This window comes from Triplophysa rosa, unplaced genomic scaffold (assembly GCF_024868665.1).
Source record: "Triplophysa rosa unplaced genomic scaffold, Trosa_1v2 scaffold120_ERROPOS529585, whole genome shotgun sequence".
Classification (NCBI taxonomy): domain Eukaryota; kingdom Metazoa; phylum Chordata; class Actinopteri; order Cypriniformes; family Nemacheilidae; genus Triplophysa; species Triplophysa rosa.
Genome location: NW_026634105.1, coordinates 100,241 through 116,215, shown reverse-complemented (window position 1 = coordinate 116,215; position 15,975 = coordinate 100,241). Strand labels below are relative to the sequence as shown.

Genomic DNA, 15,975 nt, shown 5'->3' with positions numbered 1-15,975 from the left:
TATAAGGATATATATTAAATTCATTTTTCTTGTAAATGTGTTGTCTTGTTCTGTAATTTTATAGTTTTTGACCGTATTTAAAAAATAAACTGTAAAAAAATGAAATTTTCTGGCAGCTGGCCACAGCTGGGGCGCCAGAAATAAACTGTAAAATAACAGGTTTTACCTGTAAAATTACACGTTCCCCTGTTCTTCTTGTAAATTTGCTGTCTTTTTAAAATTCGGTATTTTTACATTTTACATGATACAATAAAAAATTCCGTTTTTTTAAGTGTACCCAACAGAGAACGCTTATTCTAACATTAAATATGACGCCTGTAGTCCCACTTGTCATTTGTCAGTCGTTGTTTCTGTGCTTTGGTTCATTTATGTTTCGGATTACTTTTGCCCCTTGTTTCTTTGTTTTTTTATTTTGTTGTACTTTGTTTTGTGTTGATTAAATCCACTACTGCACTTGGATCTCTTTCTGCCTGGTTTCTACCTTGTTACAGCCTACTTGTTTGCTCTTTTAATTTACTGTTGTTGATAATTATTAGATCGAATAGAAACTAATGTTCAATTGTAAATTTCAGTCTTTGATTTTTAAACTTCCAAGCATATATTTTCTGAAAGCATTAGTCAATTTCTAAACAAAACACACATTTGAATGATTTCTAGCAACTGATAAACTACAAGCAGGAAAGAGGATGACAATAATTCACTTCTACAGTAGCCTAGATAGCTTGTAATTCAAGGACCTGTAGGGCATAATCTATTTCTGTATAAAAGGACTCAGACAGTTCATGTCTCATTACATGTGCAGTTTTGTTCTTCACTGTCAGCCTGTGGAAATGAAAGTCAGCAGTTAAGGTGAAACCACCGCCGTCGGTAAAAAGGAAATTCCAAAATATTAACTTCTAGTACAGCACAATACTATACCGTCTGATTTACTGTGTGATAAAAGTGCAGCGCTTGGGGAGTAACAAAATACATGTAACTTGGTTACGTATTTAAAATACAAGATTTGAGTAACTGTATTTCATTACAGTTTTTAAGGTGGTAATCAAATTACAGTTACATCCGAAAGTATTTTCAATTACCAAAGTGATTACTTGGAATTTTAACATCATTTATTTAATTTCAACAGTAATATAAACTGAAACAGGCAATTAATATAAACAGCAATCGGCAAATTGGTGATTCTCTGACTCTGACAATCTGCAAAAGCATCCTAAACTACAGTTCTGCTCATAAGTTTCATACCCCTTGCTGAATATGCAAAATTTTAAAACTTTTATCAAAAGAAGGGTCTGGGTTCATAGAAATTACATGTTAATTTTATTTAGTACTGTCCTGAATAAGCTATTTCACATTAGAGGTTAACACTCCACAAGACAAACTGACTGAATTTCTACAAACTGCCACATTAAAAAAATGTCCATACCCTTGAATCGTTATCGTCTGATCAACGACTGTTTTCATGTTTTGTGCTAGTTGTTTGTGAGTTTTTTGTTTAAGTAATTTTTTAGGTAATTGCAACATTTTGTCTCACAGTTCTGACTTTTTCTCACAATTGAGTGTTCATAACTCACAATTCTGACTTATTTTCTTAGAATTGTGGACTATAATGTCTAATGATGGAAAACTGTAAAACTGATGTTGTTTAAAATAATAAGCAGAGGAGAGCCAAGTCCTCTGTTTGGTGATCCCTTTGTGTTACGAACCTTATTAGTATTCCAAAGTACTCTAAAGTATTTTGATTAAATTACACAATTTGTGTAATCTAACGAAATATGTTACAGATTACTTTATAAAGTTTTTGTATTTTGTAATCTGTAGTGGAATACATTTGAAAAGTAACCTTCCCAGCCCTGTAAAAGTGAAACTGGAAGTTACAAAGAGGGTTTGTTTTGTGGATTGCATTGGTGGGAATTTTCACAAGACTTTCTGAGAAACTGAAACTTGTGCATATTATGTATACTGTGTGGCTCAAAATATATGGAAATCTTCTGTGACTGACTTTAAAAAGATTGTATAAATTTTACAGTTGTACAGCGGATGGATGGAGGGTGTTTTTTCCTCATTAATATTTACACCTATAAGGGTCATGCTCACTCAGATTCTTATTTAATGTCCTCAAGAGCAGCTCCCAATAAACAAAGAACTGGACAGCTCTGTCATTATATAATCCAGTGTCTCTCTCCCTCTCATCCAGAAGATGTTCACATGCCTCTGTAATCTCTGATTAATGTTGTTTTACATATGAATACTGCCACTGTGCTGTATTGTTTATGAAATACATAGGTAATGTGTTTTTCTGCTGGAAATGTTTTCAAAAAGGGTTTAGTCAAAAGCCCATAGTAAAATCCTAATGATCCAAACTTCAGTCATGAGTTCAAATTTCACTTGACTGACAACTCAATTTATTATACAATGATATTTTTTTTCTCAGTATTGAATATAAATTATGACAATTTTGCAGGAATGTTGAGCTACAGCACAGGACACATGCAGCATAAACCATAAAAACTCAATCTGTCGCATGCTTGATAAAGAAAGAAAAGAGTGTCCCAGCTCCTCTCAGAGGAGCTCGCTCAACGCTATGTGTTCTCGATGAAGTGTATCAAGCTTGTAACGAGTCTCATGAGTAACAAGAGATGAAGACAACCCAAAGACAAACAGAAGAAAGATGAACTCTTTCTCTCTCTCCATAGTCAGACAACACACAAAGAGAATGAATGGCTCATGCTGCTGTGATTTTATAATGAAGATTAGAAGTATAGATCAGGGTAGTATAGGTTTATAAAGCATCAAACTAAAGCAGAATTTCTAGTAACAGTAAAAGCTGATGTCAACATCAACAAATCAGACATCAACAAATAAGGACCAGTGAAGTACTAATCCACAAGAAATAAAAAAACAGATAATATCTCTTTAATATCTCTGTTTTTACTGCTAGACATCAATGAGAATTAATGGATAACAAATGGAAACCTTTGTTTATGTCAGATCTGCATCTCAGCTATTTCTCCTCAGAAAAGAATCCAAAATCTCACAAATGTCTCATTGGAGTTTCAGGTTGTCAACACCTCAAAGTGAGCCCAAATTTGTAAGTCTGCAATCAAAATTCAATATTATTGAAGATCTCAATATGATCTCAAACATTTCTCATCAAATCCAGATTATTTTACCTCTACAATCTACATTCATTTTACACCTCCATACTCTTCATGTGTTTCAACAATTACACTCTCATTTGTTTCTCTTTTTATTGCTCCTGAGTAATTACTCTCCTGAGTAAAGACTAAGCTGATCCCCAAATGACACAATAAAGAACTCCATCAAATCTCCTGAGCCATGACAGAGCAATAACATGATGAACTGGTCATATTTAACTGGCAAGAAAGCCTGGGGCAGACCCAGGACACACTGAGATATCTCACATATCAACCCCTTAGAATCCCCAGGAGGAAGTAGCAGGGCCAAGGCTGTGTGAGCTTCCCTACTTTGCCTGTTGCCTATGTGACCCGGATAAAGCAGAGGAGAATGCATTTTGTGTCTCTTTAAGAGAAAAAATATGCAGTACAAATATAAACCAAATTTAAAGAATACACTTAAGTTACACTGGATGTTGTAAATAATGTAAATCGTTTAGGTTCTGTACAGGTTAAGCTTTAAGGAAAAAAGTTATTTAAAAGATAGGAAAAATAATAACAACATCTAACATGTACTTTTTAAAATAAAAAGAAATGATGCGTCTTTAGTTATGGGTCAACTCCTCATCTGCTTTTAAACCCATCAGAATGTATTGCCCATTCACTTTTACTGTCTGTGCATCTTCACATTTTCCAGAGCACAGAAAAGTGTGCCTTCATAAATAGTGAATTGTGTCTGGACTAAATATAATCTAGATCGCCCTAACAATTTGTTCTTCATCTTTGCAATAACAACACATTTACAACCAACACGGTTTCTCTATAATGTAAGTGACAGCATGAAGATGACTTTCTGACTGTTGTGTTCTTAGAAAAGACTGAGATTTACTGTAATAGATCTATCAATCATTTTTGGGTAATGTGTTATGTAGCCATGTCTTACACAACAGAATCATGTTGTCGTACAGCTATAGCTTCAGCAGTAATGAAATTCTTTTTACTCACAGCCAATCATCATCATGGCCACAGCAAAGATCTTTTCTCCATCAGTGGTGGGCGCGATGTTCCCGAAGCCAATACTGGTCAGACTGGTCATGGTGAAGTACAGTGACGTGATGTAGACTGAGTCTTTGCTGGGTCCCCCCTCCCACTTTCCCGTGCCGCTGGCATTGAAGCGATACGGCGAGCCGACGGCTTCTCCCAGAATATACAGCCAGCTATCCGTACGGACCATGTTGGCTTCCTCGTCTATGACCTCATAGTCTCCGATGCTGTACCAAATGCAGGCCAGCCAGTGGGCGGCCAGACCGAAGACACAAACCAGCAAGACCAGTACCGCCGCCCCGTATTCTATGTAGTGGTCCAGCTTACGGGCCACACGCCCTAATCGCAACAGACGGACCACCTTCAGGGAACTGAAGAGGCTGCTGATGCCCTACAAGAAGTGAATGAGAACGGGTTAGAAAATCATTCAAGCATTTATCAGATCAGTGCTGTAAACTAGGCCTTTAAGACTAATCCCTTTAAGAATAGCACAAAAAATGTTCTTGCAATAAACAAATCTGTTGCACCAAATCTGTCATACTGTATTACACACTGTGCATATAAATATGATTACTATATGAGCAAATGCATGTGTCGGAACCATTGTATGTGGGTGGGACAGGACCCACTCACTTTTTAAGACCAATAATATTGGACCCACACACTTTTAGGGCCCTATTTTCACGATCTAAGCGCATGGTTTAAAGCGTACGGCACAGGTGCACTCAGGTCGTGTCCGAATCCACTTTTGATAATTTAACGACGGGAAAACGGTTGGCGCGCCCAGCGCATGGTCTAAACGGGTTGTCCCTATTCTCTTAATGAGTAATGGGTGTTTTTGGAGCGTAACGTGTAGTAAACCAATCAGAGTCTCATCTCTCATTCCTTTAAGAGCCAGTTGCGCTCGCACCATGGCGGATTCGCTACTTACACGGCAGAATTTTCAAGAGCAAAGACTGGACGCTTCTCTAGAGAGGAAATGCATCTGAACATCGATCAGATCATCAACATGACAAGACGGATTTTTATCTTTATGTACACAATAATAATCTTTTACATTGTAATCCATTTATTTTTTATATTTGGCATGTTTGCGTGCTGCTGCGCTTCCCTTTGTTTAATAAGTAAAGTTAAAGTGCGTTGTATGTGGACCCACCCAGAGGCGCATTTTCTACTAATGCGCTCTTTTTTAAACAAAAAAATATTGCGCCATAGACTCAGTTCCTCAAAATAGCAATGCGCCAACAAAGCGCCTGAGCGCACCTCTTTTTTAGACCAACACGCCAATGGGCGCACAAATGAGCGCAAATGCATTTGCTATTTAAACAACATGGTGCAGGACGGGAAAATGAGAACTGCGTCGGGCGGAAACTATCAAAAACACTTGCGCTGCGCCTTGCGCCGGGTGTACAATAGGGCCCTTAGTGTCTCTCATTTAGCTCAAAGCGTCACTCAAATCCATTCCAATTGAGGAATGCTTAAAGGGGTCATATGGCACGAAAACTTGTTTGTCTGTGTCTTTGGTGTGTTATAAGTTGCCCATGCATGTATTAGACACGTAAAATTGCTAAAATGAAAGTGTCAGAACAAAAGATGCATTCTATCTAAAAGCGAATGCTCACCCAGACCTGCCTGAAATGCCTCGTGTAACCACGCTCGACCTGATTTTGCCAAGTGGTTGATGTCCTCAGGGCAACATATTTTGTTGACCTAAGGACAACATTTTTATAAATAAAACCTAAACCCCCACCAAACCCCAACCCTAACCATAACTTACCCCTAAAATCAGAAGGAAACGATAAGTGAAAAACAGTGGTCTAGAAGCACCTAATCCTGGTTGGAAGATTAAATTTAAAATAAACTGTAAACTTATTTCTGAAATCTGATTGGTTGATTTAAATGTTGTCCCAGGGTCAACATGATGTTGCCCTAAGGACATCAACCACTTGGCAAAAACAGGAGAGCCGTGTAACCTCACCCCCACAAATCTACGTCAGCTCGTGGTATGATCTGACTAAGACCGCCCAAATGTTTACACAAGTAAGGTGGGCGTACCTATCAGTACAATTGCTTTGGAACCTTATGTTCCAAATATGGTAAGAGGCGTTACATTTCCGTCACACGCTTTCAGTATTCGACCAATCACTACGCACTGGTTAACTGGCCAATCATAGCTCACCTAGCTATTCAGAGCGATGAGCTTTGTAAAATATAGCGTTTCAGAGAGGCGGGGCAAAGAGGAGATACAAACATGCACGGTATGTGGAAAATACAGCGTTTTTTAACCTTAAATCATGTATACACATTGCATTACATCTAAAACAAACCAAAATATTAGTTTTAGCCGTGTCATATGACCCCTTTAATAAATTTAACTCCATTCCGCATTTTAGCTTTAGCCTTGATTTACACGCTGTTGCTTCCTTAAATCCATTTCACCGGACTCATTCAGAGTCCGTATAAATGAAGTTGTAATAAAGTTTTATAAAGGTATATGAAGTTTTTCCACGTTTCTCGTTCATTTATGCGTGCCCTCGAGCACAAGGGATCTTTTTTAAAGGGACACTCCACCTAAAAAAATTTATTCTGTCATGAATCACACTCCAGTTGTTCCAAGCCTGTATACATTTCTTTGTTCGGTTAAACACAAAGAAAGATGTTTGGAAGAATGTTATCAACTGAAAATTCTGGGGCATCGTTGACTACCACACTCAAAAAAAATTGTTGGATTAATTTTATTTTATTATGACACCCATTTCCACACAATTGAATTGATTTATTCGAATTTAAGATTTCAATTGACACAGTTTAAGTTCATCAACGTATTTGATTTAATTTAAGCTGAATGTAATTAATTTGTGTTGAGCCAATTAAATTTGAATGCTTCAGTGATGTAATGTATGGTGCTAGCAGAAAGCGCCAGATAGTTTACTGCATGGCCATTTGCAGAGTACAAATTTGCATACAAGCATAAATGTCCCCAACCCAAGTAAAACCTTTACGCTTCACCACTATGGTAACCCCTCAAAAATCACAGACAACAGAAAATCGTATGAATTTTAACATTACAGAATAGTAAACACTAACAAGACTCCTTATCTTTCATCCTGCACAAAAACACACATAAAATAACATTTAATTTAGAAATTTACTATCTAAATCCAGTCACAAGGGCAATGCATGCTGCATGGAACTCAGTCCACTGTGTAGTTTCAGTTGGTCAATTAAAATTACTTTCTACTTACACGACGAAATTTGCAAGAGCAAAGACTGGACGCTTCTCTAGAGAGGAAATGCATCTGCTCGTGCGTGAGGTTAAAGCGCGCGATCAGATCATCAACATGACAGATCAACACAAATGGAACAAGTTATGTCAAAGAGTCGCCTATTTATGTCAGTATTACACATTTAAATTGTGTTTGAACAAGAAACACACACAAATATGTTAGATCAAAGTATATTGATTAAGTTAAACAAACAACCCCCAACAATCATTTTGTGAGTGCATAGTAGAAAAACTGAAACTGGTAGTAAAAGGTGCCACAGAACTGTTTGCTTTGATTGATCTCTCAAAACATGTTCTTTTGAGTTCAACAGAACAAAACAAAATATACAATACCTAGGAAACCAAGTAATTATAGCAATAGAAAAAGTTTTTGGCCGTTTTTATTTATTTATTTAATTTCATTTTTACGTTTATTTGAATAGGGACAATACAATAGACATGATTCCAGTCAAAGACAAGAAAAAACGCAAAGCGCTAATTTGCCTCTCCAGTCCCTAGAAAGGCTTTTCTAAAAGAGAATCCAATATAATTATTACACATTAACTGCCTTATATAGAAGCTAATTTAACAAATCAATCCAATACAAGCATATACAAAGCAAACTCAAGCCCTAATTCTATGAATACTTCCAATCCTGATGACATAAATGACTAGTAAAAGATCATATAAAATTGAAATATTGCGTACAGGTCTGGTTTATTTTGAATCAACGCTTGACCAGCAATGTAAAAGATGTAAAAGACTTTAAATCATGTATAGCTTTGAACTCGTTTGGCAACATGTTCCAGAGTTGAGAACCCTTAACAGAAAATGCTCTTTGCCCTTGAGAAGTTATGCAGAATCCAATCCTACAATTTCCACCCGCTGTACTCCTAGTAGTCCTACCTGAATCATCTTGTCTCATTACCATATTACATAAAACAGAAGGTGCCTTATTATACAAACATTTTAAAATCAATTTTACATACGACAGATTTTTTTAAATTATAAAACATATGCCATTTCTTTAAAATATGACAATGATGCCGTTGATTTGGCTTTTAATCCATTATTTTTAGAGCCCAATTATACAGCATCTATTTTTTTAGTTAAAGAATCACGGTAGGACTTTACTTAAAGCCTTTAGGTATAATGCATTATTAAGGATTATTAAATGGTATGACCATGCATTACAATTGTTCATTATGTGTGTTGTGTAACAATGAATTGATAAGTGTTATAATGTATAAACTGTAGTTACAATTATTCATGAGACATTATAAGGTACATTACAAGGCATAATTAATACATTAAAACTACTTTTATAATGTATTATACGTATACGCACTAGCTTGGGACCAAACTGTGATACAATATGAGATGCGGGAAAGAATCATTCGGTGCAAATAAAGATGAGCTGCCTTTGCTGTAATGAAATGTCTAATAAGTTTAAAGCAATTTAAATTCATTTAAATTATTTTTGAAAGCTTTTTTATGTCAAATTTAAGTTGTGAATCTAAAACGACAGCTAAGAAACTGAATGTATTTACCCCCTCTATTTCTTCATTAAGAACCTTTCTTTTTGCTTTCTGTTAGAGAAACACATGAAAGCAGTTTTATTGACATTTAATGTAAGATGGTTATCCAAGAGCCATATAGATATCCTTTCCATTTGTTCATTTAAAAGTGCAGCAACCTTGGCTGATGACTTGGCAGATGTGTATAGTACTGTATCATCTGCATAGAGCTGACATTCAACATCAGGACAACAAAACCAAAGTTATTAACTTTGATTTGACACCGGAAAAAAATGGGCTAGTTTTCATTCCTTTTGGGTGTGTTTTGAAGGGTCATTGGCTGGAAATATTTCCTGGACCTGGCAACCCTGATTAAACGGAAAATGTCGACACAGCAAGGTAAACAAGGTATTGTTGTACATTACACACTAATAATAGATTGTAAATGATCAAATTTATTGAAATGATAATAAGGATGCCAACTAATTGGGACAATAAAGACCTCCCTACTACTCCGAAACTTACCATACACTTTATTATTAAACACCTGTTAGACATTTTTCAAATTTTCTTCATTTTGATGAAAATAAATGCCTGTACGGTCTGATATGTGATGTGAAAATGAAGTCAATAGTACCGTCAAAACTACAAGTCACGCGTTTTTCTCACTACACCCTGAAGCTGCTGGGGGAGGACCCAACCACTTTTTTTGTGCTTCCGGCGCCCATGAGCAAATGTCAAAATGTAACAATTGCAAAAGCAAACGACATGGGTAAGATATATTTCAGGTAGTTTTGATATGTTGCATAACGCAGCATAAGTTGCATATATGTCAAACTCACTCACAGAATTTGCTTTCTTGGGATACTCAGGAAATTGTGACATTTGATTTTTGTACAGTAATAATATAATAACATGCGACTTGTCAACGGCTGGGCTTACAAATGTCAGCAGCAAACCGGGTCTTGGTTAAAATTGTGTGAATTTTCTGTGGCATATTACTGCACATGTTCAACACAATGCAAGCATCATAATACTGTTGACATTTTACTGGATTGTGTTTAAACAACACAACATTGGCCTTACAACAGACTCACTGGCTGGGCTTTGGTTCTGTCGTGTGGGTACAGTAGCAGGGAAAGGGTGTTGACTGTGAGCATTATAATCTTCTGTTTCACTGCAGGCTACGGCACAGCAACCTGACAGCTACGACAGCCCCAGGAAAAATATGGCTTTGAATTTTCACTTCCTACTGAGGGATTAACATCTGTGCCAAAACCAAGGACACCATTTTACAGGTCGTGTGAGGCTCCAGTGGGAAAGTCAACATGAAATTAAAATTGACTGTCACTATCTGCCATTGTTTCTGACCTTCACCCTTTATGTCTTGGTCACCATTTATCTTCCTAGAGAAACTGAACATTTAAGTCGTAAAGGGATAGTTCACCTAAAAATAAAACTTTAGTTATCATTTATTTACTCTCATGTAATTGTAAACCTGTATGTGGCTCATTCTTCTGTTTAACACAAAAGAAGATATTTTGAGAAATGTCTCATCACAATGGAAGGCAATGGGGTTCAGTGTTGTTTGGTTATCAACATTCTTCAAAATATTTTCTTTTTGTCTGCAAATGAAAAGAAAGGTTTTAAATGACATGAGGCTTAGTAAATGATAAAATAATGATCATTTTTGGGTGAACTTTTCCTTTAAGGAGCCTGAGATCACTGGGGGTGTGACAGACTTTTTCTTATTACAGCATTTAGACAATATACAGCTTGTTCGATTCAAACACATATTATTTAACTATATTGGCTTATTTGCACTGCAGTTTCTGTGCAGGGGAACACACATGACGCTGCGGGTTTTTGTCACTGCTGGACAGCACGTCTGTGCCGGTAATGAGAATGACCTCTATACGACATTGCCGTTGAGTGTGATACGGAGTGTAGTAGCTGCTGATTTTGGCTCACAGATTGAGATGTTCTGTAGGCTTACATACAGTAAGACACTGCACATATGTGCCCATTAATTTTGCATGCCCCAGGCGCACAAAAATCCCTCTGTTGTGTTCGCAGATGACTTCAAAAATGTTTTCATTATAACCAATGCTTGCTACACTAATCAATGACAAAACAGTTGCTTGTACCCTGCGGTGCACCACAATCTGTTAAGAAAGCTGAATGCTTGAGCGAGTTTGAAACACAACGCTGGTAATGATGGCTGCGGGACGTATTATCCATCTGAGACGATGATATCTGAGGGGTCTGAATGTACATGGAATTATAAAGCAATGACAGAAGGATTTAATAGTTGTTGTAGGGTGAAAAGCACAAATGTGTGTGTGCAGGGGCTTTATTTCTATAAAGAATGATGCAGCAATATCACTCACTTTCATTCATGGTCCAGAGGGAAATACCTGACACACTGGAATAAAATCAAGCGTGAAAACGCTGTTTCAGTGCTGCAAAGCCATCAAGAGCGACCGTAAGGCGATAATGCAATTTCAGCAGAAAGATTGAGACTGACACGGCCGCATGCTTCTAGATAACATATCAATATTTCTTCAGTTTCTCAAACAGCACAGCGGCTTTACAGACCTTTACATTTACAGATATCTTATGATTCGTCTGGATCAGCTTCACTTCACTTCTAATTAGTTATTATAACATTCTTTTGGCTGATAACTAAAATATACATAAAAATACAATAGAAGACATATCACACATGATATCTTTTCATCTTATATGCATACTACCATTTAATACTTACAGGTAATAAAAAAACAATAATAGGTAAAGAAGACGTCAAGTCAAAAAAGCTTTTCCTTTTTTTGAATGAATCTTAGCTCCATTCAGCTGTAACACAACAAATCTGCTGCTTGGTCATTCAGACAACCCAACAGCCAGTTAAAAATAAGAATGTGTGGTTGTGATCGTGTCTTTTTACAATGTGTTCCTTAGGATGAAGGCTCAGGAGTAAACTCACCTCGTCGACGTTCTCAAAGGCGTTGATGACGTCATAAGGAAGACAGGAGAGGAGGTCTATGATGAACCAGGTCTTCACATAGTTCATGCGGATGAGCTTTGGGTCTGAGATGACCTCTCCAGCAGGTCCCACAAAAGTGGTGTGAAAATTCAGCACAATATCCACCAGAAAGATGACATCCACAATGCTGTCCACCACCAGCCAGGTGACGTTGTTCTGCTTGGTCTTAAAGGACACATTGTAGGGCACCATGATGGCCGTGTAGAAGGTGAGGATGAGGATCACCCAGTCCCAGGTGGTTTTGAAGGTACAGTAGTGCAGAATAATGTGGGGAGGTGTTTTAGGAGCCTCTTGTTTATACTGCGGGAGAAAGTCAGAACCCAGCTGCAATACCTGATGGGTAACACACATCAAATCATGAATGTCTGAGCAAGAGTTACGACAATAAAAGCATAACACACACTCATTATCTTATACACTCGCTGATAGGGTGAGACGTTTCTTATTTACTCCATCCTAAAATGCTTTTAAGATTGCTACATGCTAATAAGATTGTACAAATTCATATGAATTAGGCACCTCATTAAACAGTTAGTGTATGATTTGCTATGCTATGCGTGTTGAGTAATGTGATCTCAGAATGTTTCTCGGGATGTGCTCAGAGAGTTTTTGAAGCTGTCATGGAAATCTTACAGTAGGATTTCACACAGCTTCTGATTTCATAAGCCTCAGGTGATGTTCACATGGAGTGGAAATTTATCTTAGCACAGCAGAGGGGATTCTGGCCAAAAGTGCTCAGGGATAAATGTATGCAGTGTTCCTCTGATGAAGGTGCTTGAACACACACACACTTTACCTCAGCCAGACGGGAATGCTTGTGGACGTTCTCGCCCTTGTGGACAGCTGGAGCAAGTTGCTGTAAAACGCCACGGCTGCTTGTCAATGCTCGCGTCAAGCGAGCAAACTTACCCCAGCCTTAGGAAATAAAACAGATAAGGAAAAACATATGAATCATTATAGAGTATGATTAAATATAATGTAAAATGTAAGGCCTTGATGCAGAATTGCTGAAGACAACATTCCAGCTATGAAATGAAATACCAGTGTGTATCACTGCCCTCAACACACACACGAGTCAATACAAATCTGCAACCTAATTCATTTGCTTAATAAAACAAGGTTTTAGTGAAAATGTTTGTTCTTAATGTATGGTGTGTTTAAGATTAAGACTGCAGTATTCACAATGTAGTCAAACCTTTCATACTGCACCTAAATATAAATAAGTAACTTGTTTTAGGACAAAGTTGGGTAATAACACCTGAGATTAAATCTGCAACATTAACTGAACATGTATCTAGGTTGATGGTGTGTCATGTCAAACCTTTAGATGAATCATCTTCAATAGGCTGCTTGAACGCTGTGATGTCATTGAAGGTACACAGAAACAGCACAACCTTGTCCTGTTCATTTCGGATTGGAGCAATTTTGACGAAGAACCACACTGGCATCCCTGCAACAACAACATTTATAAATAATCTGTCAAAACATGCTAAACATAGACTCTTGCTTTCATTTCAAACAGGCAACTTACGGTTCTTCTTGTACATGAGTATTTCAAAAGAGTTTATCTCATAGCTCTCAAAGGTCTGATTGACTTTCTCACAGGCTTCTTTGTCAGTAAGTTCTCCATACATGAAGCTAGAAGAATGAGAAAGAGATGCATTTATAAACGTCAGCCTCTTAAAAACAGAGACACAATCTCTATTCTCTTTAATAATCTATCCATGCGGGCAAGACCAGCAAATCTAAGAGAGAAAAGCATCCCTTTCTAAAATAAATGTCCTAAATCGCCAAGTTTTCAGAAACAATCACAAGGTGTTAGTCTCCATTAGGTTTCAGACTGACTCTAATGTAACTGCCTCAATGTTTTGATCATTCATAAGACGGTAAATGAGGAAAGAACCTGCAAGTGCTGCTCTTCTGCATGACTTCAGCACGTTGGTAACCAGACAGCTTGCAGAATCCATCATTGCTGTAGACAATAGGCCAATCCACAATCTGAGCATTACCCAAAACAAAATTGGTGTCTGCCAGGAAATAATGAGAAATCTGTTAGATACTGGATATTGTGATTGATCGAATGATGTATCGGCAAAGGTATACAGGTCTCGTAACTACTAAATCAATTTCTGTTGTACTGAAACAATTAATAATAAACAACTCCCACAATGTCCTTGCCTTTGATAAGAACTATTCCATCTGTCAGATTATACTTTATCACACAGAAAACTGTTATATCAGTTAATTCATTTGTTAATTTTTCCTAAGCAAATGTACAAGGTTTGGTTGGTTATTCTATAGCTGTGTATTCTGATCATATTAAATTTCGGATCAATTCTGTATTTCACACTACACTGTACAACACACATTTGTTTGTTGATCGCTCCATTTTTTATCTCCATCTCGTGGACACTAAGTATACAGGGACTAGTCTACGGACACATGTGATGCCTTCTGACACCCCGTGGAACGATTTGGTGGACACACGACACGGTCCTTACTGCACATTCTAGGACACTTTAAATCCTGCATTAACCAATCATAAACGCCTAAAATATTCATGAGAATTGTGTAGTTGCAAAAACTTTTACTTTCTGTGTTTCGGTGTATGGGGAAAGAGTGATGGCAAGTGTGTCAACTTGAACAAGCTACACATGGAAAAACAATTTGGAACAATCAATGTCATGAACCTTATGCAAATCTCTATGCTGACTGAGAATTTACCAATGTACAGTGTGATTCATCACTAACTAAAGTGCGAAGAAAGAAAAGAGTTAACCTAAGAGTTACAATAAGATTAAAAGTCAAATGTTCAGTAAAAGGCCCATTTGAGATCTAAAACAAAACATGTTATGTCTTTTATAATGATTTCACCAGCAAACATTATTGTATTATTCAACCTTATTAAAATCATCCACGCAGAATACATTTCAGTTTTGATTGAGTGTTGAAGCATCCCATAAATTCCTTTGATTTACATAACTTCAATAACACAGAACACAAACACAATGACGTCAACAAAATGAACCTGGGAGTAAAAGAAATCACATACGGATCTATTTCTACAAACTACAGATGTCAATGCAAACAATGATAACATAAACGGCACGATGAGAATCATGGATGTTCAAAACATCACCTGTCTGTCTATGAGAAAATGTCCAAACTGAAAAATTAAAAGAAAACATATTAAGTTAAAGCAGAAATAATTTTGATGAACGTTTTGGACTTCCTGCATCTTGGGTAAATACACTGTGTTACACCTATACATTGCATGTGCATACATTGACAGGCTAGGCATTACAAAATCAACAGCATTAATAGGCAAATTTCTCATGAAGAGAAATATTTGCAATAGAATACACAGTGGTTATAAACCCTAAAAACACTGATGATAAATCATATTTGTGGAGCTTATGTACACTAACCCCATTATAATGTAAACTCCAAAGACAGCTTATGTGGAGCAGTTTAAGTGAGTTGAGTGTAATGTTGCAGAATAAATGATGCACCAGTAAAGGAATGATGAAAGGCTTTCTCTCACCATTGGAGCGGCGAACAATATTCTCCAGGAAAGTGTTCTGAGGGGCCACCAGTCCCCTGCGTCCCCCGGCCATACCTGCTCCTCATGCGCTCTCAGATCACTGTAAACATGCATCTGTGTCTCCTGAAGTCTACATGATTGTGACTGGCTGACTGCTGTAACGATTTTGATTCACAGTGTAAGCACAGACCGCTCGTGCTCCCCCTGCTGATGAACACAAGAGTCATGTATGAAAAACGCATTCCAGAGATCAACGAGGACATCTGATGGCCAAAGAAAGAACATCCAAAAAACATAATCTTACATAAATTACTTAGAAAGACGAGTTCTCTAGAAACACTAGTTCAGACACCACGTCTTGAATTTATGTAGAAAATTAGTGGTTTTGTTTAGATTGTGTTACATTCAGTTAGTTTTAGGTTTGT

The 15,975-nt window shown here is 37.1% G+C and overlaps 1 protein-coding gene across 1 annotated transcript; it reads right to left on the bottom strand.

Annotated features, from left to right (window-relative positions):
- Window positions 1-4,131: 4,131 nt before the first annotated feature.
- On the bottom strand, window positions 4,132-15,669 carry LOC130549460 (potassium voltage-gated channel subfamily H member 1-like). Its single transcript, XM_057326672.1, has 8 exons — window positions 15,551-15,669; window positions 15,146-15,172; window positions 13,910-14,033; window positions 13,538-13,644; window positions 13,328-13,456; window positions 12,803-12,921; window positions 11,947-12,339; window positions 4,132-4,569 (listed from the first exon to the last, which is right to left on the bottom strand). Exons 1-8 carry the CDS (start codon window positions 15,621-15,623, stop codon window positions 4,132-4,134), a joined length of 1,410 nt encoding a protein of 469 aa, XP_057182655.1. The 5' UTR covers window positions 15,624-15,669.
- Between the last annotated feature and the right edge of the window lie 306 nt (window positions 15,670-15,975).

What these genes read in the sequence shown, in the direction of transcription:
- LOC130549460 (XM_057326672.1), bottom strand. Translation starts at nt 15,623, where the DNA reads ATGGCCGGGGGACGCAGGGGACTGGTGGCCCCTCAGAACACTTTCCTG. An exon ending in ACTCATGTACAAGAAGAACC is followed by an intron (nt 13,457 to 13,537) that starts GTAAGTTGCCTG and finishes TTGTTGTTGCAG; the next exon opens with GGATGCCAGTGTGGTTCTTC. An exon ending in TGAAGATGATTCATCTAAAG is followed by an intron (nt 12,922 to 13,327) that starts GTTTGACATGAC and finishes TTATTTCCTAAG; the next exon opens with GCTGGGGTAAGTTTGCTCGC.